This window comes from Oncorhynchus gorbuscha, linkage group LG17 (assembly GCF_021184085.1).
Source record: "Oncorhynchus gorbuscha isolate QuinsamMale2020 ecotype Even-year linkage group LG17, OgorEven_v1.0, whole genome shotgun sequence".
Classification (NCBI taxonomy): domain Eukaryota; kingdom Metazoa; phylum Chordata; class Actinopteri; order Salmoniformes; family Salmonidae; genus Oncorhynchus; species Oncorhynchus gorbuscha.
The window spans coordinates 26482178-26500594 of record NC_060189.1 but is presented as its reverse complement, the minus strand read 5'-3'; the positions used below and the strand labels follow the sequence as shown (position 1 = coordinate 26500594).

The window sequence follows — 18417 nt, the reverse complement described above, 5'->3', positions numbered from 1 at the left end:
ATCTTTACTAATGACATGCCACTGGCTTTGAGTAAACCGAGTGTGTCAATGTATTGGGATAACTCAACACTATACACATCACCTACTACAGCGTGTGAAATAACTGCAACACTTAACTTCATCACTACTTGTTTTTCTAAGTGTTGACAAGCTGAATGCACCGAGCTGTCTGGTGGAATGTCTTGTGCATATCCCACAAGACATGCCACCAGAGGTCTCTTCACTGTCCCAAAGTCCAGAACAGACCATGGGAGGCGCACAGTACTACATAGAGCCATGACTACATGGAACTCTATTCCAGATCAGATAACTGATGAAGCAGTAGAATCAGTTTGAAAAAAAAGAAGATAAAATACACCTTATAGAACAATGGAGACTGTGAAGAGACACACACACACACAAACACAGGTATAGACACACGCTAGCACACGCACTCAACACACACGTACATTGTAATATTGTTGTATGGTTGTATTTTGTATTGTAGATATGTAGTGATGTAATAATAATAATATGATGTACAGTTTTATATTTTGTTTAATGTGTGATTGTACGTGCCTTACTGCGTTTGGACCCCTGAAAGACTAGCTGCTGCCCTGTGGGGATCCCTAATAAATACAAATAAAGTACGAAGTATACAGGTTGGAACGTGACCCGGAAGTGCTTTGTTATTATTGCCTGCTTCACAGCGGCATTACAAGAAACATGGCAGCCATCATGGCCAGGAACGTCCCTGGTATGTAATGTGTTGCTACATCATTGAGCTTTTATCTGTAAGGAATTCAACGTTTTGTGTTGATTCTATTGATTATATACCTAGCTAATTGCTTGCCTAACGAGTCGACATTCGTGGTTATTATTAGCGCAGCGCAGGCTAAGGTTATCCAATGCCAGCACACTCATGATGCTAGCTGTGTAACTAGCTATGTAGCTAGTGTGGTGATACTGAACAAGATATAGCTTACCTAATTTTAGAAATGTATTTATTTTTGCATGGACAGGCTTGATGAGGCCGTTGACTCTGTTTGCCAGGGGGCAGCAGATATGTCGGTTCTCCACCATAATCAATCGTCAAACTGTCCAGAGGTCTATGGTCACTACTCCTGCATGGGTTTCTCTGTCCCCCAAAGGCTTCCAGACACCCAAGCAGAGCATCCTGCAACGGTGAGGGCTATGCATACATACTGCTCATCAGATTCAGAAAAGTCATATCGTGCTGATTCAATTCCATCAAGTGCAATTAGCTTTTTTTGAACTATTAATTTAGCTCGCTAGACAGCTTTTCAATTGTTTTTGAAAGATGCATTAATCAATTAAATTAATAAGATGAGAGTAATATCCCCAAGCTTTGTTTGTTTGAATGACATGAAAGATTCAAATATTTTAAAAAACAACAACAATTGTATTACTAATTTGGGTGGGGCTTGGTTCTTGCAGGGTTGCACCTCTCATTCCCAGCCTGGTCCAGCAACCAAGCAGAAACCTCACGTACATCAGTGTGAAAAAAGGGAAGAGGAAATCTGTGAAGTCAGTGGTGAAGAGGTTCATGCGTCTGCACTGTGGCCTGTGGATTAGACGCAAGGTAATGTACAAGTCTCTCATTCTGTTTTCCTTCGGTTCTGAAACGATAAAGGTTGTGGCGTTGGCGATCTGTTTCTCCTCTGTCTTCAAATTGACACTTACTGCTGATTCTCAATAGGCTGGATACAAGAAAAAACTGTGGAAGAAGTTGCCTGCCAGAAAGAAGCGTTTAAGGGAGCATGTGTTTTGTAACAAAACACAGAATAAGCTCTTGGACAAAATGACCACAAAATTCTGGAAGAGGAGGAACTGGTTTGTCAATGATCCCTACAAGAAATATCATGAACGTGTCAACCTAAATGTCTAATGGCTAGAATTGTCCTTCCCACTCTGAGATGTGTGTACATTTGCAATTGATTAATCAAATTTCATTGTACGCAAGAACATTGTTCACAGCATCATTTTGGTCAATGTAGAGTGAAATGCAGATTTGGGCAATTGATGAATAAAATGATCACTGTATTGTTTGTTGTTGAATAAATTAACTCAAATGTATTGACATCTATTACATTTAAATATAATACAAAATACATAAGCCATGGTGTCACATTGTCTCATATTTATTGGCTGTTATCAATTCACCAACAGAAACACTGATGAGACAGAGAAAGCACATGTCATTTTAGCTCATCCCTGTCTGTCATATTTTTTCAGAAATTCACAATAAGGTTTGAGCATCATGGGAGATTCTGGTCTGACAGAAGGTACTTTTTACTCTGAGGCCATCAGTCAGACATGTTTCTCATGCAATTTATTTGACTCAAGGTTGTGGAAACATGTATTTTGTCCATGAGAATAACTCTCCTGACCTTGCCACAAAGTGCTTCAAAAGAATATTGAAAAAAATATTCAGCACTTCAGAATCATTGTAAAATCGGCAAGGCAATCACTAAAGCAAATAAAAACTAAACTAATTCACCCAATGCTCTGTAGTAAATCATTTTCATATGATGACTTTCGTTTATTGATCTGTGTGCTACTAGATAGCAACAAAAACATGATTAACTTTATTTTGATCCATTTTATTTGAAAGGGCAATCACATTCCAGCACAACTACTAAAGTTGCAACAAATATTTTTTTAATTGTGCCACATGAAAACTGCCTATTAGAAGGAACCTCTGTCTGATAATTCCATGTGCAAACAAGTGCATACCAAAATCGTTTTTTTTTACCAGAAAGTGATTGAATTTGATGTAAACTGAACACACACCTGAGAAGCCTTAATTTATCTATTGAGAACAGTGAACTAAAATGCATTCTGCCCAAACCCCAAGTATAATTCACAGATTCAGTGATGCATTGTGTAATAGCCAAGAGGGTTCAATCTAAGTGAATTCACATACCTACAGTGCAGAAACGTTCATTTAAAGACCATATGTCACTCACCTTTGTTACTACTATTGGCAAAAACACTCCCGATATTCATGTAATTTACAAAAGGTTAGGAACCTGCCCAACTATAGTGTAATTGCTATGCCCTCATAGATATAGGCAACAGGCAGGTCATAGAGAATAATTAGTCAATCTGTTCATAATGGCTGGGAAAAGACAGGTCGACAGTTGTGGCTACATTGAGAAATGAGTTTTGAGTAAGAAGTGTGAGTTGACCATTTCTCAGTGAAAGCAGAGTATTGCACAGTGTTTTTAGACTCTGAGAAGGACCAGAGTATATAGCTCTCGCCACTGGCTATCTTTTGTTATACAATAGCTATACACTTCAAATCATGTTTTGTGTGCTAAACCGGAAAATACTCAAATGTACAGTGATGTCTATAAGGCATGAATAACACAAACTTTTACAAAACAATTGAATGACAGACTTGAATGCCAGATAACTTATGATGAGATTGAAAAGTCGATTGTCAACATTTCTACCCCATAGAGCAATTTCTTTATTTGAATACTAACTAATCCCATATAATAATAATTTTGGTAATGATAAATAACATGGTGATCAGTGAACTAAAAAGGAAAAAAAAAACATTTTTACATTTCTGAAGTTCTTTTTTGTTGCCATTTCATGGTACTGGAACAGTTGCAGTAACTCTGAACATAGTGGATAATGCCAATAGTCAATGACAGTCATAGTTATGTTTTTCATGATGTTTTAGTGCTCTTTGCAAGAAATACAAGTACTTATATTACTGTTTCTGTAGTACCAGGTACTCAATGTTTTATTTGAATGATTTAAGGCTTTATAATCAAATGTAAAGAGCTCTATTCAATACGTATCGTGGAAGTTCAGCGTGATTTAAATTTAAAGACAATGTTCCCACGTTAGTGAAGACTTTATTCACGATAAACACTGCGTATGTCGGCTCAATTAGATATTACCGTCACATTTCTATCGCACAATCTGTAATGCTTCAGCGATACAGACTGAATAGAGCCCTTACTTGCATTTGATTAATAATAATCAGCATTTTTTAAGTCCTACCACTGCTATTTTATCTCATAAATAAATACCACATTTGAGGAGTTATACTAACCTGACAGGACAATTCATTTCAATATTCTGTGTCCTGTTAAATTGTCAGTACAGATTGTGTTTGCCAGGTTAAAGCTCTCCCTAAAAACCCAAGAGAGGGAGTGGACAACCATATCCTTCATTACAGAGTATTTCACCCTGCTACGCTCCTGATGACTGATGCTACCTCAAACAGTGACCAAGTAGCCACAAAAAGATGTAAGTAACAATACATTCTGTTTCATGACACTAATGACCAGAGACACATACATGCATTTGTCTCTAAACATAGTATATATAAAAAAACTATTAATGATAAATACACACACTTTACATACATACAAAAACATATTCAATGACGGACAAGTCAATCCAAATGTCTGTAAGGTATGGAGCCCACTCTTGAGTGCTACCTTGATGGCACCCACCATCTGTCTCCTTTACAGTACAGTATGTGCCAGATGTCATATATATTAAGATAGAGGGTCACAAGTCACTTTGGTTTCCTTATTCTAAAACAAGGCTGCTTTATGCATTTAGCTTTTAGCCACATTTCCTTATTTACCCTCTTCTCCTTGCAGCTAAAGTGGTCTTGGGAGCGTTCACACAAAATCACATGGCTTCTCTGTTTGAAGGCAGCTGGGCAGTCCTGGATCTTGTGAGAGGTCTTATGTCCCTAGGAGGAGGCTAGAAAGACAGATGGAAAAAAGAGAGATGGGGCACTGATTAACCATAACGGTTCTGAAAGCAATAAATGGCACATTATTCCTGATTTGTGGTCTGACAACGTTTGTCTTGTCTGTCTGATATGCATGCTCTGTATATCTATACTGTCAGTTTGGGCACTAGATGAACACTTAGTACATTATGGAAATATGAGTTGACACATGGTAAAGAAAGCAATCCTGGAATGTTCTTTTCAGAGGCCTGTTCCAGCTTGTTTTCTATGGAAATTGGGAAATCAATACATGCAATCAAATCAATACTTCCATTACATTCAACAGCAAAGTCATATCAGCAGTGAAACAATACTGCAAAACAACATCAATTCATACACTTATCAGTCCACTAAAAATATAAATGCATATTAGAAACTAATTTGTATCATAACGGTACAACTAATTTCAGCCAGAAAATGATCTTCCGTCCTCATTTTTGCAATGGTACCATGCCACGAGGACCCAGTGTGTTAGTCACCACAGTCCAGTTCAGGGGAAGTTAGAATCACATGCCAGTAGGCCAGCCAGTTTAAAGGAGTACCTCAGGCGCCTTCCTCTTAATCAGCCTGAGCTGTGGGGTGCTTGTTGACATTTCCCCCCCCATGTCCTCAGTCTGCTTTGGTGCAAGGGATGGAGGTGGAGAGGGCTGGGGGGTCAGGGAGGGTGAAGGAGGGAGTGTGGGTTTGGGGGGCGTAATAGCGTGGGACAGCAGCTCCTTGGTGTCACACTGGTCGAATCTCAAACACCTCATACTCAGTCATGTCCAAATCCTTCCCTGCACCGTGAGAAGCAACGGTGGTGAAAAATTAACAGACACACATCCGAATGTACACTGAAAGCAGCAGTGAAATGTTGTACTATAATTAAGTGCTGTAGCTTCACTACAGAGAGGTTGATATGAGTTCTAAGGGGCAGAGTAGGGTGGTTGTTGTTCTCTACACAGAGCACCGGAGCAGACATCAAAAGGACCATGTGTGCAGGCAGGGGAATAAGGACTAGAATAACGCTGAAAGATATGGGATTCCCTCTCTCACAGGGCAAACAAGCATAACAATGCTATACGGACGAGGACTCCTCTTCACGGCCCTTCATTTAGTCTCTGCAGAATCATGTTGAGTACACTGGATTTCCATCTCATCATTCAATATGCCATGGAAATGGAAAGCAAAAGGCCAAAATAGCCTTTCATAAACCAGCTCTTTCAATATGAAGGATGCTGGTTGACCTATCAGCTAATATCATGTTGTTTTCATGAAAACACAGATAATCACATTGTAAATATTCCACAATAAGTGTGTGGTAAGTTAACAAAACACATTTTTGAAACATAATTTGAAAATGTGTTAATGATCCACACAGTACAGCCACTTACAGGAATAGTTACAGTCCTCCACAACAAAACATTTTAACAGCCATGGTGCAAAAGCATTCTTTTTCACCTTGTGGTTATTATTAACCTCTTGGAAAATAGACTAATCAATCCAAACAAAGTGAATCCCAAAGAAACTTTGGGACTGTCCAACACATACTGTATAATGAGACATGGACCACTGAACTAGTATGGCCACCGGAGAGCAGGCTCTGGTCATTCAATGATAAAAGCTAAATGTGAAGCATTCTCAGGTGAGTCTAGAACATTGATATTCAAAGTCGGGGGAATTGCAGTGGGGTTGCAAAAATTATTTTTTTCATGGAACAATATCATTTTGTTGTTGTTGAGAAAAATCAGTTGAAAAATACAATTTCAGTGAGTAAATGTATTTATTGGTTCTCTTCATTTTGATAGGAGAGAAAATGTAATGAATTGAAGGTTATTTGTTGATGTGAAAAGGTAAATGGACTGATTTTAATGTTGTGTGGTCAGATTTGGGATGGGGTCCCAAATGGTAAAGGTTTGAATAGCACTGGTCCAGAGCCTGCCTGGCAGCCATGTGGAGACTTACCTGCAGTCAGATACCACAAACAGGATATGTGGGATTAGGGGGACTAAGGAAAGTCAGGGCATAGAACTATTATCTCCAGGCTTAAACAGGAAAGAGGCCATATGATCATGTTTGTTTAAGCAGAGGAAACAGACCTGTTTTCAGGAGTGTCAACATTTCTAATGCCTTTCATTTGAAGCAATGAGCGATACTAAGCAGTAAGGTATTTAAGTTACTAACTATGGAGTTAAACTGTACTCATTGTTTTCACCAGTGCTGTGGTAAAACCATTATTTGCCAAATATACCATAATATGGAAACAATGACTACAGTTTAACTCCCTAGTTAGTAACTTAAATACCTTACTGCATCATATTGCTCACTGCTTCAAATTAAAGGCAAATTAGATACGATTGGCAATGTGTATACCTCTAGCATGTGTACTAGTAAATATTTACTCTATTAGTCCATACTAGTAGACATGCTAGAGGTGTACACAAATTGCCTATTGTACAGTATATACCCTTTTCAGTGTTACCATATTGCTACTTAGCTACTACATGGTAGTTACCTAAGAGGTGATCAAAATGTATTATGGAAAAATTATGTGCAATAGGAAAATCACATGCCGAATCTGGCTGTGTCATTCATTCTGTCTGTATCCTGGTTAGTGATGTAAGTGTATGTGGCAGTATAGTCTCACCCTTGGTGTAGCCACTCTCTGACTTGCTGCGCATCATGGTCCTGGCCCTCTGTTGTCCAGCTGCAGACTGACTTGGGACAGATCCAGAGTCCACCTCAGTTGGGTCGGACTGGTAGGCGGACAAGTCATGCATGCTAAAACTTCGTAGTCTATCTGACAGTACTCCTTGGCTCTGGGGTGGGAGACAAAATACATGAACACTATGAATTATACATATATGTACACAGAAAAACATCACTTCACCCCACCATTCCCCCAGGACACATCAGAAATGGAAATAGTCAGCATTACCTTTGTCGCTGCCAGGACTGCAGCTGTGGCTGCTACATTCAAACCTTTCCTCCCAAAAGTCACCAGAGTATCGTAGCTTTTGTCCTTTGCTTGGCAGAGATAGTCATCAATATCCTGGACAGAGATAAAAACACACATATTAATTGTGTTTTTATTGGCAGGCCATGTGAAAAACACACTCACAGATTTGGTGTACTGTATGCAAACAATACATGTTGTGACTATTTGTAATGAACATGGTCGCTATCTGTCTTGAGATTGCTCTTTAGCAACACACGTTTCTTCACACATAAAGAGTGGACATGTTGATTGTCTTTTAGAATCAGTGCTATTGTTCATTTTCATCTGACACTGGGCCCCAGTGTTGGTACCCTCTCAACTCTGATGTGTTTCCTGACCCCAAAATAAGGTCAAAAGGAAAGGAACAGAAGGAAAAACCATGCTGTTTCCTTATGCCCCTCCACCCAAAACATGACCAGCTAGGACAATCCAACCTCTCGTTCGGATAATAGATCACAGCAAATCCTGTCATTAAAATGATTAGCAGGGCATTTAAAACATATATAGTATAGAAAACACCTTATAAAACATTTAAAGAGGACAAAGAAAAAAGTACTAATGCACTGGTCTCACCTTCTCTTTTGAAGATAGTGTCGGGTGAACAAACTTCCTGTATAGAACACTGGACCCCTTTGTGTAAGGAGACAGTAACCATACCACAAAGGCAATCTTCAGCTCATAATAGAAAGGAACCCTACAGTGAAGGGAAGAATAATACAGTGATCAGAGCATTCAAAAAATCTACTCCCCATTACAATACCATCATCAGTCGTGACTATCCTATGTAGGCCAATGTTATGTGACTCAGTACTATTGCAGAACAATATTTTGGACTTCATAACAAATTATATGAAAACAAGTGAAATAATACTATACATAAACAAAACGGGTATTTTATAATACAGCATTAACTTACCAACAGATAAATATATCCGTGATGGTTTCCATGGTGGTGAATAGTGCAAATATGATCCAGTACATCATCCATTTCACCTTTAAAAGCAAAATAACTGTCACAGTTAGTCTGATACATAATAGTTCAGGAATATTAAACTCAATTCTTATTAATCCTGGTTCATGTAATTCAGTCCACGATGTGGCTGGGTCTGTGAAACTGACCCATAATAAACCCAGACTATGGTTTCATTGTCACTTTTTTCATAATGTTGCTAATACTCACATATTCCTTCACATCCTTTGACTTGACAGCTTTGTATGAGGAGTATGCAGGATATAGTGTGCCAAATACAAGCCTGGAAAACACAAAACATGTCATTAGCTTATGCAATAAGTGCTTGTCCAGCACATCCACACACATTTATGGGGCTAAAAGCAAATAAAACTCACTGGTAACAACTGTCCAAAAAACAAACAACTCTCTATTTGTATAACTTTGATGTATAAGCTATACTATCTTGGCCTGGTCGCAATTGTAAATGAGAACTTATTCTCAACTTGCCTACCTGGTTAAATAAAGGTGAAATAAAATAAAACAATATGTCCTCCAACTCCGTAGTAATGGGTATTGGGTTTCTGACGAATTTACTGTGTTAAAACTGTTTTAGATTTGATTGAATGCATAATGTTTATATAAACAAATAATACATCAACAGGGAGTGGCTCATATTCCAAGAAATTAGGAGAATCTGAGAACAGTCCCATGCGCACTTCCTTTGCGCCAAAGTCCCATTGCAATCAAAGAGGCCCCGCTAGACAAGTCAGAGTTTTACGTGCGCAACTATTTTCCAATTCCGCTTATATTGTTGAATGTCTAATTGACATGAAGACACTCATATTTTCAACAACAATTAAAACTAATGAGTGAGCAGAAAAAGGTGCACATTTAAAATTCGAATTTACTAAACAAGCCCACATGAGGACTACACCTGAGTATGACTATAACAGACAGGGGGACCCTTGGCTTGAAGCAACAGTATGGCAACAGTTGTGAGTGTGACCTGCTCAAATTACTGACCTACATAGGCCTGTATAACCATACAGTTGTTAAACACAAGGTCACTCAAAACAAAATGCAGTTTTTCTGTTTAAGACCTCAGAACAACAAATAAAATGTGTTGGATAATCTATATAGAGCTTTGAACGCCAAGTCAGAAGACACTTGGAGCCTCACGTCTGAAACAGCAATGTAATATGATATTGTAACCTAAATTTAATTGACGTGCTATTTTGAGATTTGGCTAACTCCAAGTCTATATGTTGTGAACACGTTTAACCATTTCGCCATATTACAACACAATAGAAATGACCAGTGGAGTCTATAATTCTGCTTCCATACATTAACGTGCTTAAATATTCGGATGACTCAGAACATTTGCGGCAATAAAGTCTTAGAAATATATACAACACTTTTATTGTAACCTGAGAGGGGTGACCCATCCCTTTGTTTTCCAAATAAAGGACATCAAGTAACATAAAATAGCTCTGCTTACCACTGCTCTGTGCTTTATAAAAGCATTTTATTATATAGTTCTATTTGAATTTACTGTATGAAATCCCCTATCGATTACAGCATTATTGTTGCTTGATCATTTTCAACATGCATAGCTCTGCATGAGCAGACATATAATTATACATATTTAATTTGGGCAATCACGTAATTCTTTGTCTGGAATTCAATGAAAACGCATGTAAATACATAATAGTCGAAATAAAATATTCCCTTTAAATGTGATATGACTATTAAATCAAAAGGCAAAAAAATGCCTTATTGAAATAAGGAATAAGTCATAAACAGAGCACAATATTCTGTCTCGCCTCAAACCCCAGAGTCACCGTCTCTGCTCAGAAATAAGACGTAGCCTACATAGGCTATAAAGCGGCCACTGCTGTCATGCATCTTGTGTCACGGAAAAACGCATATTTACAGCAAACGGCATTATCTCGAGGTGGCATTTTTTTATGAAAGAAGAATGTGATTTAAAAAAAAATACTTACACCACAAGTCTAGAGATTATCCAAGAAACCATTGCGCTGAGAAGGGGACGGAACGTGCTGTCAACAGGGAGGAGTTTCCTTCTTGAGCGTTGGCAGTTGCCATTTGACAGCAGCGTCAGCGAGGACCAACCACGGCGTCAAACGTTGCGCTGCACGCAGACATGAACGTGATACAGAATTTTTTTACTGGCCTAACTAACTGATGTGGATGTTCATTTTTGAATTGAACACTAACTAGGAAGATTGTGAGGTTGTAGTGACAACACCAACACCTTCTGTGAAATAGAGGGCCTGGATCTGGAAGAAAATAAAAAAGGTGAGCAGACCAGGCAGGCTAAATGCTATTCAGAATCCTTGGGAAGTCACTAGCCTAAACTCACCATTTAACATTTAAACTTCAATCAGGTTAACTTCAGAGTTGAAACATCCCAAGGATCCCTGATAGCATGGAGGAGGCAGTCTGGATTAAACATCTCAATAGTATACTATGATTGCAATACACCTGTAAAATGCTCAGTTTCAGAAACAATATAAATTCCAATAATCCACTGCCATTAGTTGAGGCTTGTAAATCATTTTGGGAAGTTTTTCCTAAAACATGAGACCGCTACAGTGCTTTTTTGGACTGGTAACCTACATCAGAGGACAGAGATAGGGTTTGGTTACATTTGTTTATAAAGCTAATCCCTTTGAAGCCAAGGGAAAAGCAACCCAGACGAAAGATGCACTGTTTCGCTCTAAGACTCTCTCTCCTGAATGTGTTTTCACAGATGTTGCGCTTTCCCATAAAATAAAGCAACAAAAGTAAAGTGACCTACCAACCGAACGAAACACACATTTGTTCACTTTTTCCCTTTCATCCTACTCATCCATTTTCCTGAACTTTCAGGTAACATTCAAGTATTGAGGCCAGGCAACAGTAAAATCATTCATGTTTATTTCCATAATTTCCTGGCCACATAAAAAAACAAAAGTATGCACAGAAAAAAAACAACCCATAACACACAGGATCTGAAATTAGACTAACCAATCATATTTGTTACTGAATAAGCAGAACAAATTTAAGGACTTTGAGGCCAACAATAGTTAACGCACGATTTCGACATCCAAAATCGGTTAGAATTTGCATTCCTTTTTTACCCCTCCAAACAACATTATATAAAGAAAATAGATATATGCACTGTACAGATAACTTTGCTTTTTAGATCCTGTGTTTCAAATGCTGAAAGTAAATGAAATACATTGATTGTACAAAACATTAAGAACACCTGCTTTTCCATGACAAACTGACAAGGTGAATCTAGGTGAACGCTATGATCCCTTATTGATGTCACTTGTTAAATCTACTTCAATCAGTTCCGATTAAGGGAGGAGACAAGATAAATAAGGATTTTTAAGCCTTAAGACAATTGAGACATGGATTGTGTATGTACGCCATTAAGAGGGTGAATGGGAAAGACAAAATATTGAAGTGCCTTTGAACAGGGTATGGTAGTAGGTGCCAGGCACACCAGTTTGTCAAGAACTGCAATGCTGCTAGGTTTTTCATGCTCAACCGTTTCCCGTGTGAATCAAGAATAGTCCCGCAACCAAAGGACATCCAGCTAACTTGACACTACTGTGGGAAGCATGGAATGTTTTCAATACCTTGTGGAGTCCATGCCCCGACAAATTGAGGCTGTTCTGAGGGCAAAAGGGGGGTGTAACTCCTTATTAGGAAGGTGTTGCTAATGTTTGGTATACTCAGTGTATATTGTTTTACATTTTAGATTTCAGAACTAGATCAGAGTAGTGGTGGATTAAAGTTTCATGAACACTAAAATTTGATGAGTCACTCATTGAATGTCGCAATGTAGAGCAAGACATTTCCATTACGGATTAGATATGTCAGTGACCGGCTCAGAGTAAGTCTCCGCCCACTGGGCACAGACGTCAGCTCGACGTCTATTCTATGTTGGGTCATCGTAATTTCATTGATTAGATGTAGAAACAACGTTGAGTCAACCGGTTTTCGCCCAGTGGGTGGTTAATCCACCCTATTGCAGGATGAAGCCTCAGCTTCCCCAAAATAATCAGACCACACTCATCACTTTAGATAGGCATGAGCATTCTTTCAGCGATCTTGGGATAAATATAGATTTTCGCAACATTGGGTAGGTATACAGTCACCACACTTTGGGTGATTTCTGGCTTTACCCAGATTATATGTAAGGTCATAAAAGCCAACTTTCATAAGAACAGATCTGATATGTTATTTAGCCCTAAGCATTCAAAAGTTCTCAGCCCAAAGCGAATCATAAACAATAATGTGAAAGAAAGAGACAATATGTTTGAGAAGAGACAAGATTAACCCTAGACCAAAATTGTTTTTGTTCATACTCGAGCAGGCAAAAAGACTTTAATGGGACTAAAAGCAGTCAAAGCTCAATCTTAGCTCCTTAAGGCTGCCAGTCTGGACTGCATCTCCTCAATGTCCTCCTCCGACTCATCCTCTGAGGCTGCGGCAGGAGGCTCCATTTCAGGTAGGGCGTCTGTGACTTTGCTAGGCGCTTTGCCAAGGGCGCCTAATATGGAACAAACCACCAGGGGTCAGCATGTACAACATTACATTTTTTACCATCAGCCCCCACCAGACAGGTGAACATTTACAGTCCAAAACAACTTTTTGAGATCAGTTTCATTGCTAGAAGGACCATCTTTACCTGCTGTGATCTCAAAGAGGATCCTATCAACTTCTGCCTCTGCTGCCTCCTCCATCTCATCATCCTCCATGCTTTCAAAGGTATCCTCCAGCATCTCCTCTATGATACCAGCCTGTGGGACATACACAGCACCAAAAGGTTATATCAATAATCAAACAATATTTACTAATTTATTCTTCAATATAAATTTGAACATAGTGCATAATATTGTTTGTTATATGAATTGTATGCTTGTAGCTTCGGATCGTAGCAGTGGTTCAAAACTGGACAGCTTCCCCGAGTCTCTCTAAAGAGGGTTTCACACCGGTACGTGACGCAGCAGCAATAGAGCAATGCACATGAGCAATGATGGATTTATGTACCCAACAGTAACAGAGGCCACAGTGTGTCAGCAGATATGTGACTGACCTTCATCATCTCCTTGGACAACTCCCTCATGGTGCCCTGGATCTCTGGGATCTTCACTAAGCTCTGCATGGCTTTCATGACCTCTGTGCTCTTCTGAAGGGCGCCAGCTACACGCAATACAGCTGGACAAATAACAGCAGAGTCACATACCAGACACAACCCCTTTGTAATGTAACACGCAGCATATTACATGTGCAGTACATATTCATATTAGGGCGATGACTTTACCACTTGGCCTGACCAGGAAAAACTCTGCACCCCTACTAGCTTCCAGTGTTACAAAGCATTTCTATTCATTTGTCATCAAATGAACTTCTCCTGGGCATTTTGTAACTGGTGATGCTACATCAGTAGTTTCCTTCACACTCACAAAGCTGGTTCTTCATGCTGAGGAGTACAGAGTTCATTTGGGCTTTGGAGGCATAAAGTTTGCTGACTGCACGCTTCGACTGGACCATCTCTTTTGCAAGAACCACACATACGTCCCTGTGTCCCTTTTTAGCAGCATCTTTGATGGATCTCTTTACCTTCTCCTCCTCCCTCTGAATGTCTGAGATGGAAGAGGAACAATGAGAGACCACTAATATAATGTAATATAACAAACTAATGTAGAACATGACAGAAGTTTGACAGCAGCTTTCATTGGTGTTTATATTATTATAGTGTATTGTTTTTGCTCTCTGACATTCTTAAACCAATATTGGACTAGGCTTCACATAGCCTTAAAGTACTTCTTCTCACCTCGAATTTGTCTGTCAATCACTCTCATCTCTTTCCTGATTTTGAGTGACCATTCATTTACCTTAAATGACAGAAACAAGTGAATTAAGCTTCAACAAATCACCAGTCAAATATTACACTCAGATGTGTCATTCACTGTCAAGCTTAAGGAAATGACGTGTAAACTATTTTTTTCTTCTTTCGTGTGAATTTGAAGTAGAACCATGTACAGTGACGTTAGATTGATGGTCGTTTGTTTACATCCAAAGATGGTGCTGGCTGCTAGTGTGTAAATGAGCAACAGGCCAGCAGCCATAGCATTTGGGGGAATACAGTTTGTAAATATAGGCTACAAATGATTCCAATGCAAGTAGCTAGCAAACAAGCACGACTTATATTGAAGGCCATAAACTAGCTAGCAAGTTAGCTACTGTGTAGCTAACAATCAAACTGAAATGGTAATGTTAGCAACAATTGGCTTACGTTAGCTAATTCGTAAACTGCCGTAGTAAACGTTAGCCAGCTACATTACAATATGATTTTATTCGATTCAAGTTTAAATAAGACGGATATCGTGATGAAAGGTATTGGATAAACGTCGCCCTTGTTACAGTACCATAAATAAACAGAGCACGCTAGCCTAGCTGTTAGGTTCTGTACCTAGCTTAGAATGAGTTGTTCAGCTAGCTGTCAAGCTCGTGTCGCCCCTCACCAGAAGCCTTCACTTACCAAGTCTTTTGGTGGTTTATCTTGTGTTTTCCCGAACAGTCCCATTTTCATTACAACGATTACGTCAGCTAACCTAGCTAAACTGGTAATACAGAACACAACATACACCTTCTACTACTTTCGGATCCCAAGCTACGCCACTTCGCCTCCCAGGCCACGTTCCAATACGTCAATGCTCCACCCTACTGAAGTGATGGGGAAAAGTACCCAACTGTCATACTTGAGTAAAAAAAAGTAAAGATACCTTAATAGAAAATGACTCAAGTAAAAGTCAATCAGTAAAATCTACTTAACTAAAAGTCTAATAGTATTGGGTTTAAAATATACTTAAGTATCAGATGTAAAAATATAAATAATTTCAAATTCCTTATATTAAGCAAACCAGCTGCCATTTGGCAAAGCATTTGGCATATAGTGAGTCCGCCAGATCAGAGGCATGACTTTTCCTGTCCTGATAAGCATTCAAAATGTATCAAGTACTTTTGGGTGTCAAGGAAAATGTATGTAGTAAAAAGTACAATCTTTTCTTAAGGAATGTAGTGAAGTAAAAGTAGTTCAAAATATATATAGTAAAGATATACATTTTAAAAAACTACTTAAATTGTATTTTTAAGTATTTTTACACCCACTGCCCTACGATGTCAATCAGATGCATCAAACTCTTTACGTACTTGGCGGAAGTCATTCATTTTCAATAGAGCAGTCCGGAACGCTACGTTGGGGTGCCGTGCTTGGCTACGGTGCGTTATGTGTACCATATGCGTTCAATATGTTCTACCTGTGCATTGTTTCACTGTGGCGAGGTACAAACAAAAGTACACACACGGACTCCTACTAGTTCGTTTTTAGCAAGTTGAAAAGCGAAGCACATACATACGCCAAGTACGGGGAAATGCGGTCAAAACGTATATGCGTCCTGTGGGCATGAAGCTAATGTTGCGCTAGTTTATTAAATATTTCCAAATGATTAATAAAATATTAAGGTCGTACGTCTACTTAAATCAATAGACCCTGGCCAAAGCATATAACTAAATCAGAGATAGCGTACATCTACCTCGCCTAATTGTCACACGCTGATCTTTACTTGTTACTTTTATTACATATCAGTATTTTTTTTAACTGCATTGTTGGTTAGAGGCTCGTAAGTAAGCATTTCACTGTAAAGTATACTACACCTGTTGTATTCGGCGCATGTGACTAATACGATTTGTTTTGTTTCACATGTCTTGTGCTAGTCTTCACCCCCCCGCCAGGTGTCTCCTATTTTCCCAATTATCCCCTGTGTATTATTACTGCGTTTTCTGTCTTGTCAAATTGTCCTAGCGTGGTTTCCGTGTGAAACAAGTTCTTGTTTTCGAGTCTTCCCGGTTCCGACCTTTCCGCCTGCGGTTCTGTCCCTTTCAGCCTCTGCCTTGTACTACGAGCCTCTACCTGCCCTATCACCTGCTCCTTTGTTATAATAAATATTCTGAGAACCGAATCATCCGCCTCCTGTGTCTGTGTCATATCCTGAGTCGTGATTCTGTCAAATCTAATTTTATTTGTCACGTGAGCAGAATACAACAGGTGTAGATTTGAGTGAAATGCGTACTTACAAGCCCTTAACCAACAACGCAGTTTTAAGAAAAAGAAGTGTTAAGCAAAAAATAAAAAATGTAAGTAACAAATAATTAAACAGCAACAGTCAAGTAACAATAACGAGGATATATAAAGGGGATACCGGTACAGAGTCAATGTGCAGGGGCACCGGTTAGAGGTAATTGAGGTAATATGTACATGTAGGTAGAGTTAAAGTGACCATACATAGATAATGAACACAGAGTAGCAGCAGCGTGAAAGAGGGGTAATGGGTAGCCCTTTGATTAGTTGTTCAGGAGTCTTATGGCCAAATCTTTTCAGTCTCCTGAGGGGTAATAGGCTTTGTCATGTCCTCTTCATGACTGTCTTGGTGTGCTTGGACCATGTTAGTTTGTTGGTGATGTGGAAGCCAAGGAACTTGAAGCTCTCAACCTGCTCCACTACAGCCCAGTCGATGAGAATGGGGGCAGTCCGGGATTCCTCCGATGGCATTGAGGAGTACACCACATCAGTCACTGGCTTCATCAATAAGTGCACTGATCACGTCGTCCCCACAGTGACGGTACGCACATACCCCAACCAGAAGCCATAGATTACAGGTGTCCATGAGGCTTCTAAACAGCTTCTACCCCCAAGCCATAAGACTCCTGCACATCTAATCAAATGGTTGCCCAGACTGTTGCACTGACCTCAACCCCATCAAACACATTTGGGATGAATTGGTACACCAAATGCAAGTCAGGCCTAATCGCCCAACATCAGTGCCCGACATCACTAATGGTCTTGTGGCTGAATGGAAGCAAGTCCCTGCAGCAATGTTCCAACATCTAGTGGAAAGCCTTCCCAGAAGAGTGGAGGCTGTTATTACAGCAAAGGGGGGATTTTGGAATGACAAGTTCGACAAGCAGGTGTCCACATACTTTTGGTAGAAGCCGCAGGTACACATTCAGCACCATGGACAGTGACATGATGAGCGCAAACTAAAACTAAGGACTGGGGCGTATTCATTAATCCGATTCTGTTGCAAACAGATCTTTGGAAATACTGTTCTCTCTTTGGTACCAGTTTCATACCTTGTGTACCTAAAGGCTGCACCTGTTCAATTTAGGCCAGAACACAATTTGCTCAACGCATAACCTGTAGTCCACTACAGTGTTCTTGAGCTTTGATTGATTTGTTTACAGCCTCCGTAATACTTTTGGCTTTGGTATGTATGAACATTGAGGCATGCTAGGCTAGGCTTATGTAACCAATGTGAAATGGCTAGCTAGTTAGCGGTGGTGTGCGCTAATAGCGTTTCAATTGGTGACGTCACTAGCTCTGAGACCTTGAAGTAGTTGTTCCCCTTGCTCTGCAAGGGCCGTGGCTTTTGTGGCGCAATGGGTAATGATGCTTTGAGGGTGGTGGTTGTTGAAGTGTGCAGAGGGTCCTTGGTTGGAGCCCAGGTAGGGGTGAGGAGAGGGACGGAAGCTATACTGTTACACCTACATATTTGTATCATGAATGATGACATGACACTAGGGGCTCTATTCAATCCGTAATCGTGGAAGTTCTGCGTTCCAGCATGATTGAAATTTAAA

At 39.5% G+C, this 18417-nt stretch overlaps 3 protein-coding genes across 5 annotated transcripts; 1 reads left to right on the top strand and 2 right to left on the bottom strand.

The window, feature by feature from the left end:
• Positions 1–601: 601 nt before the first annotated feature.
• Positions 602–2118, top strand: mrpl35 (mitochondrial ribosomal protein L35). The gene is made up of 4 exons (XM_046309004.1): positions 602–736; positions 1002–1164; positions 1438–1582; positions 1700–2118. Exons 1-4 carry the CDS (start codon positions 706–708, stop codon positions 1886–1888), a joined length of 528 nt encoding a protein of 175 aa, XP_046164960.1. The 5' UTR covers positions 602–705; the 3' UTR covers positions 1889–2118.
• Positions 2119–3415: 1297 nt separating this feature from the next.
• On the bottom strand, positions 3416–10795 carry LOC124001872 (receptor expression-enhancing protein 1-like). Of its 2 annotated transcripts, XM_046309001.1 has the most exons (8): positions 10701–10795; positions 8926–8998; positions 8662–8738; positions 8319–8439; positions 7686–7799; positions 7395–7566; positions 5311–5544; positions 3416–4737 (listed from the first exon to the last, which is right to left on the bottom strand). In XM_046309001.1, exons 1-7 carry the CDS (start codon positions 10730–10732, stop codon positions 5492–5494), a joined length of 642 nt encoding a protein of 213 aa, XP_046164957.1. In that variant the 5' UTR covers positions 10733–10795; the 3' UTR covers positions 3416–4737; positions 5311–5491. The 2 variants fall into 2 exon arrangements, with proteins under 2 accessions (XP_046164957.1, XP_046164959.1); XM_046309003.1 differs by lacking the exon at positions 5311–5544.
• An 825-nt stretch (positions 10796–11620) lies between these two features.
• Positions 11621–16703, bottom strand: LOC124002070 (charged multivesicular body protein 3-like). 2 transcript variants are annotated; one of them, XM_046309321.1, is made up of 6 exons: positions 16435–16703; positions 14552–14612; positions 14181–14360; positions 13811–13932; positions 13403–13514; positions 11621–13264 (listed from the first exon to the last, which is right to left on the bottom strand). In XM_046309321.1, exons 1-6 carry the CDS (start codon positions 16450–16452, stop codon positions 13131–13133), a joined length of 627 nt encoding a protein of 208 aa, XP_046165277.1. In that variant the 5' UTR covers positions 16453–16703; the 3' UTR covers positions 11621–13130. The 2 variants fall into 2 exon arrangements, with proteins under 2 accessions (XP_046165277.1, XP_046165276.1); XM_046309320.1 differs by lacking the exon at positions 16435–16703 and adding an exon at positions 15260–15444.
• Between the last annotated feature and the right edge of the window lie 1714 nt (positions 16704–18417).

Bases quoted from the DNA above. Each gene is read 5' to 3' on its own strand.
- mrpl35 (XM_046309004.1), top strand. From the start codon at position 706: ATGGCAGCCATCATGGCCAGGAACGTCCCTG. The intron at 737-1,001 runs GTATGTAATGTG...TTGCATGGACAG, and splicing joins CATGGCCAGGAACGTCCCTG to GCTTGATGAGGCCGTTGACT. The intron at 1,165-1,437 runs GTGAGGGCTATG...TGGTTCTTGCAG, and splicing joins AAGCAGAGCATCCTGCAACG to GGTTGCACCTCTCATTCCCA.
- LOC124001872 (XM_046309001.1), bottom strand. From the start codon at position 10,732: ATGGTTTCTTGGATAATCTCTAGACTTGTGGT. The intron at 8,440-8,661 runs GTAAGTTAATGC...CCTTCACTGTAG, and splicing joins ACGGATATATTTATCTGTTG to GGTTCCTTTCTATTATGAGC. The intron at 7,800-8,318 runs GTGAGACCAGTG...ATCTCTGTCCAG, and splicing joins CACTATCTTCAAAAGAGAAG to GATATTGATGACTATCTCTG.
- LOC124002070 (XM_046309320.1), bottom strand. From the start codon at position 15,310: ATGAAAATGGGACTGTTCGGGAAAACACAAGATAAACCACCAAAAGAC. The intron at 13,933-14,180 runs GTGAGTGTGAAG...TTATTTGTCCAG, and splicing joins CAGCATGAAGAACCAGCTTT to CTGTATTGCGTGTAGCTGGC. The intron at 13,515-13,810 runs GTCAGTCACATA...TATGTCCCACAG, and splicing joins TGTCCAAGGAGATGATGAAG to GCTGGTATCATAGAGGAGAT.